This window comes from Vanacampus margaritifer, chromosome 15 (genome assembly GCF_051991255.1).
Source record: "Vanacampus margaritifer isolate UIUO_Vmar chromosome 15, RoL_Vmar_1.0, whole genome shotgun sequence".
NCBI classification, from domain to species: domain Eukaryota; kingdom Metazoa; phylum Chordata; class Actinopteri; order Syngnathiformes; family Syngnathidae; genus Vanacampus; species Vanacampus margaritifer.
This window is the reverse complement of record NC_135446.1, coordinates 13,622,147-13,628,146: the sequence shown is the minus strand read 5'-3', so window position 1 is coordinate 13,628,146 and position 6,000 is coordinate 13,622,147. Positions and strand designations below refer to the sequence as shown.

General features: G+C 39.0%; 1 protein-coding gene across 2 annotated transcripts; it reads left to right on the top strand.

Annotated features, from left to right (window-relative positions):
* The first annotated feature begins 2,399 nt into the window (after positions 1–2,399).
* Positions 2,400–5,718, top strand: LOC144035200 (ciliary neurotrophic factor-like). 2 transcript variants are annotated; one of them, XM_077544717.1, is made up of 3 exons: positions 2,400–2,779; positions 3,907–4,246; positions 4,683–5,718. In XM_077544717.1, exons 1-3 carry the CDS (start codon positions 2,618–2,620, stop codon positions 4,967–4,969), a joined length of 789 nt encoding a protein of 262 aa, XP_077400843.1. In that variant the 5' UTR covers positions 2,400–2,617; the 3' UTR covers positions 4,970–5,718. The 2 variants fall into 2 exon arrangements, with proteins under 2 accessions (XP_077400843.1, XP_077400844.1); XM_077544718.1 differs by having other exon boundaries at positions 3,907–4,218; positions 4,683–5,706.
* Positions 5,719–6,000: the final 282 nt, after the last annotated feature.

Sequence of the window (6,000 nt, the reverse complement as noted above, 5' to 3'; positions counted from 1 at the left end):
CTGCACCGCAAACAGGAATGTTCTGTGATGGTATAGGGTTGCATGAGTGCGTGTGGCATTGGCAGCTTCCTCATCTGGAAGGGCATCGTCAATGCAGAAAGGTATATTCCGATTGGAGAACAACATATGCTCCCATCCAGGCATCAACACGATAATGCCAGACCACATTGCAGCACCAATTACAACATCATGGCTGCGTAGAAAAAGGATCCGGGTATTGAAATGGCCAACCTGCAGTCCACTTATTTTCACTTCTAGAGCACATTTGGCACATCATAAAGGGTAATAAAGAAAGCCCAAGACAGTTGAACAGTTAGAGAGACGCGTGTTGGACAAGAATGGGACAGCATTCCTATTTCTAAACTTGAAAAACTTGTCTCTTCGATCCCCAGACGCTTGCAGACTGTTGTAATAAGAAGAGGGATGATGCCTCACAGTGGTGAAAATGGCCTTGTCACAAGTTTTTTGAGATTTGTTGACACCATAGAATTTAAAATCAACATAGTTTCCCCTTAAAATGATACATTTTCTCAGTTTAAACTTTTGACCTGTTCTCTATGTTCTATTCTGAATAAAATATTCAAATTTGGCACTTCCACATAATTGCATTCAGTTTTTATTCACAATTTGTATAGTGTCCCAACTTTGTGGGAATTGGGTTTGTAGTAATGGTCATTGCCATTGTTGTGTTGCGATTGGCTGGCAACCAGTTCAGGGTGTACCACGCCTACTGCCCCAAGCCAGCTGGGATAGGCTCCGGCACCCCCCGCGACCCTTGTGAGGACAAGCGGTTAAGAAAATGGATGGATGGAATATATATATATATATATATATATATATATATATATATATATGCGCATCAACAGCAAGTTCATCTTTGTTGCTTTTATCACCGTTAGGTGTGGCAGGCAACCAAAAAAAAAGCAACCCACGGTGAAACTGTATCTTGTCCTTTTTCTTCCCCTGGTGGCAGGTGTGTGAGAGGTTTAAAATGGTGTCTATAATCATATAAATGTTAAGTCATTTTAATCACTGTTTGCCCAAGTTGACATCTTAGTTAAATGGCAGATAATACCAGAAAATACTGAAAAAATACAAAACATCATAAAAGATGAAGATAGAATTTATTTATTTTTTTTATTCTCATCACTTCAACAAAACCCTAAAAAAAAAAAACATTAAACATTGACCCCGATCCACCCCCACATTTTTTATATCAATTAAATGACAATATCAGATGGAAAATATTGATATAGCAATTACTTTAAATATGCAAAACATAAAAATAAAAAAAAAGTTCTTCTGAATACATTATTAGAATTTTTTTTTAATGGTCCACATAGTTGTAAAATTAGTTGTAAACACACACGCGTGCACGCACACACACACCAAAACAAAAAACAAAGAGAGGGAGACTAAATGACTAAACTGTATCTTGTCCTTTTTCTTCCCCTGGTGGCAGGTGTGTGAGAGGTTTAAAATGGTGTCTATAATCATATAAATGTTAAGTCATTTTAATCACTGTTTGCCCAAGTTGACATCTTAGTTAAATGGCAGATAATAGCAGAAAATACTGAAAAAATACAAAACATCATAAAAGATGAAGATAGAATTTTTTTTTTTTTTTATTCTCATCACTTCAACAAAACCCTAAAAAAAAAAAACATTAAACATTGACCCCGATCCACCCCCACATTTTTTATATCAATTAAATGACAATATCAGATGGAAAATATTGATATAGCAATTACTTTAAATATGCAAAACATAAAAATAAAAAAAAAGTTCTTCTGAATACATTATTAGAATTTTTTTTTAATGGTCCACTTAGTTGTAAAATTTGTTGTAAACACACACGCATGCACGCACACACACACCAAAACAAAAAAAACAAAGAGAGGGAGACTAAATGACTAAACTGTATCTTGTCCTTTTTCTTCCCCTGGTGGCAGGTGTGTGAGAGGTTTAAAATGGTGTCTATAATCATATAAATGTTAAGTCATTTTAATCACTGTTTGCCCAAGTTGACATCTTAGTTAAATGGCAGATAATACCAGAAAATACTGAAAAAATACAAAACATCATAAAAGATGAAGATAGAATTTTTTTTATTTTTTATTTTCGTCACTTCAACAAAAACCTAAAAAAAAAAAACATTCACATTGACCCCGATCCAACCCCACATTTTTTATATCAATTAAATGACAATATCAGATGGAAAATATTGATATAGCAATTGCTTTAAATATGCAAAACATAAAAAAAATATAAAAAAAAGTTCTTCTGAATACATTATTAGAATTTTTTTTTAATGGTCCACATAGTTGTAAAATTAGTTGTAAACACACACCAAAACAAAGAGAGGGAGACCAAATGCATTGCGTGTTTGCCATAGTTCCCCGGGTGGGTAGTGGGTTGCTGCATAAAAGGCTCCCCTGTCTGCCCTGTGCGTTCCCCTAAAAACGCCCCTGGCCGCCGGGGCTCGCCGGAACCAATTAGCGTCCCCCTCCGGCGAAACCGTCTTTCTTGCCCCCGGGACGGAGCACAGAAACAAGCACCTTTCGCCATCGGCGGTGGGTGGGTCGCGACAGCGTCGGACGTATTTGGAGTGGAGTGAATGAAGTGCGGAATGGCCGAGCAGCAACAGCAACAGCAGCACGAGCAGGAGGAGGGGATGAGGTCGCCCGACACGCCGGTGCCTGGTGGCTCGCCGACGGGGAAAGCGCTATCCCTCGCCCGGCTGCTGCAATACGAATGCTCACGCTTGCTCCAGTTATACGTGAGTCTCGCTAATATTAATATCAAGGGCATAATATACATATAGATCGTACCGTACCGTCGTCGACGTTGCTGTTTTGGTACGGTTCATAACGGTACGTTTCTTTTTCGAATTGACTTGTGTGGGTTGCAGGCTGCAGCGTGCAATTAACTGCAATGCATCACAAGTCGTAATGTAAATAATGTTGATGACGCCCACTTAGATAAATGTTTTATTTTGTAGGCCTCGTTTTTTTTTTTTGCCTTGGCACCGAGAATTGACTTGTGGATTCGTCAAATAGTTACATCAAAAATGATGATATTTATATTTAAAATATTGGTTTAAGAGAAGCCTTGCTTGAATAGGGGTTTTAATTTAATATTTGTTTAAATGATAATTTTGTTTTTATTTCACGTTATTTTACATTCTTGCATTCTTTTTAGCTTTTTATTTTTTAATTTATTTTTTTTATTTTTTAGAAAAATAGATTTGGGTGCATGAAATATTCATCCAAATATTTGCACATTTGATATTTTTCCTTAGTTTTGTTTTTAGTTCATATACTAGTTAATTATTTTGCCGTGGTGTTATAAAAACATATACGGTGTGTAAATGCCTCATATAGTGTTACTTAAAAAAAATATTTTTTTTTTGTATATGTAATTTTTGCACTTATGCAACAGCTTGGACAACAACATTTAATAAGTTAAATTTATGTAATTTTAAATTCTGAATTAATATTCACTGTAAAACTAAATTGATTTAAAAAAAAAACAACAACACTTTTTGCTTTTCTCTCATCATTTTGTCTTTGGCAGTTGTCATCTGGAGGCGTTGTCCTGGAGATTTTGTCCGATTGCATCCAAACAGGATGTGCATGCAATATACTAGATGGACGGAATGGACTAAATTGCGAGTTGTTTGTCATTGCGTGTTGGCCAAACACTACTTTGAAAATGCCCTCATGGGCCCTCTGTGCCCTGTGCACACCAGGATGCGGACAGTAATCAGACTAAAAGCAAGCCGCCACGTCATTTCCCCCCTCCAGTCTCCAGCCTCCCTAATGGATTGTGTATTTTTGTGCCTGAGCTTCTTTGACACGATCCATCTAATAATCAATACGACTGTGAAATCACAACCGCTTCTAGACGGAGCATGAGACCTTCTTGTCGGAGCAGCCCACCGAGGGCCGCCGCATGGTTTCCCTGAGCCCAAGCCTCGAGGAGGCCGACCCAGAGGAGGCTGTGCGGCGGTTGCACGCCGCCCTGCGCCAGTGCCTGGGCCTGCTGCACTGCGCCATCACCCGGGCCGAGGAGGAGTGGGGCGAGCTGGAGGGCGACTTCGAGACCCAGCGCGACACCGTCCGAATCCGGCTGGAGCATTTACTTCACACCACCAAACATCTGTTACAGACGGACGACGCCACACTTGAAGTCACCCCGGATATCCGGTGTGATGAGGTAGAGCCTTTACACATGCATTTTACAGGTATACACTCGTCCGTCCCACAACGGTATCGTCTGATTACTCACAACATTCTGACAACTGTAGTAATGCATTGTTTTGGTTGGCAGTGCCACAGCAGTATGAATTTAACATTTTTCTACTTTTTAAAATCTTATTTAATCTAGCTGTCCATCCCACAACGTTGTAGTCTGACCACACAAAATATAACAGTGATAATCATTCACTTTTGGCAATGTCAAGGTCCAAATTCAACACTCAATTGAGTTTATTATCGCTCAACGTTAGAGACCTAATACAGTAGCTGTTCATCCCCCAGTATTGTGACCCGCATTGTTATGATCATGGTCATAATGCACCTTTTGACTGGCAGAATATAAAAGTGTACTATTTTAAATCATATTACAAAGCAACCACGTCCAAAATGTTACAGTGACGCTCTTGGCTGTCTTGTGGCTAGGAAACCGATGGCGGCGGGGGCGCTTTCCAGCTCAAAATGTGGACGCATCGCGTACTGCTGGAGTTGGTCCACTGGGCCGATCATGCCGCGCAGGCGCTGCACGTCCTCCACACGCATCGGGAAGGAACGCAGGATGTCTAAAGCGGCAAATGAACTCACTCCACACTAACCACCGGCATCCCCTCATCCCTACGCGAGGATTTGGACAGTGGTGGTTCCATTATACCACGCCACTCCACAGCTTGTTTTACTTCCAACCCAGCATAATAATGTTGTATTTTGACTGACACTGTCACAACTATAATACTGTTTTGATTGCCTTTTTTATTTATTTTTTACAATGGCATTAATGTCATAATCTGTTTATTTTCCGTTGCATTTAATACATGTGACTTTATGGCATCTATAATAATACACCATTTTGTGTGAGGCTGACAAAACTGGTGTGAATTTAACAATCAGTTTATTTTCAGTCATATTTAATACATAGTTCTGTCTCAGTGTCATCATTGGAGCTGGTGTATAAAAGGCAAATTCAACAGTCACTGTCCAAATCCCGTGGAACAACACGCTGCTTCACTAACTAAGCTCCTTTAATAAGGTCCGGCTTTGCCCAGGCGGTATTTCCTCTGCGAGTGCTAAAATGACCTCCAGTTGGCCACCGTTCGCTGTGAGGCTCGTGTGCAGTGACCCACTTTCCAAGCATTCTGTGTGTAATTTATTCTATTTATTAGAACATATTTAAGACTAATAAACTAACTGCTAGAAGTAGCCAAAAATGCCTGACTGACTTACAAACTGTGACTTTGTTTTCCTTCTCTCAATGATTCCAAAAAGGATAGAGTTTATTGTTTGTATAGTTTGCACCTGATGTTCTACTTGAATGTGCTGCTACAATGTTGGAGCCATCCAAGGTTTCCCAACCTCATGGGTCGGGCACCCAAAATGGGCGTGGATCAATTTTTATTGGGTCATGAGAAATAAATCACATATAAAAATCTTAAAATGGTGTTCTTGATGTTTTGAAAAGTCATCTTGTTGCAAAAATACGTTAACATTTTTTTCCCAAGCAGAATAAATGAGATTAAGGAAAAAAAGTATTAGGAGAAAAGTCATTTTTTTCAAGGAAAAATGTCTTCATGTTAGAAGTACTAGTATTAAGTTGTATTTTTATGAGGATAAAAAGATGTGATATTAAAAAAAATAATATGAGTAATATGTTTTTGCATGTTATGGAAATGAGACCTCACCAAGAACCTATACGTTTAAGGGAGGGGACTGTGTCCAAAGGGATGATCGCCTAGAAAGGATTGAAAAA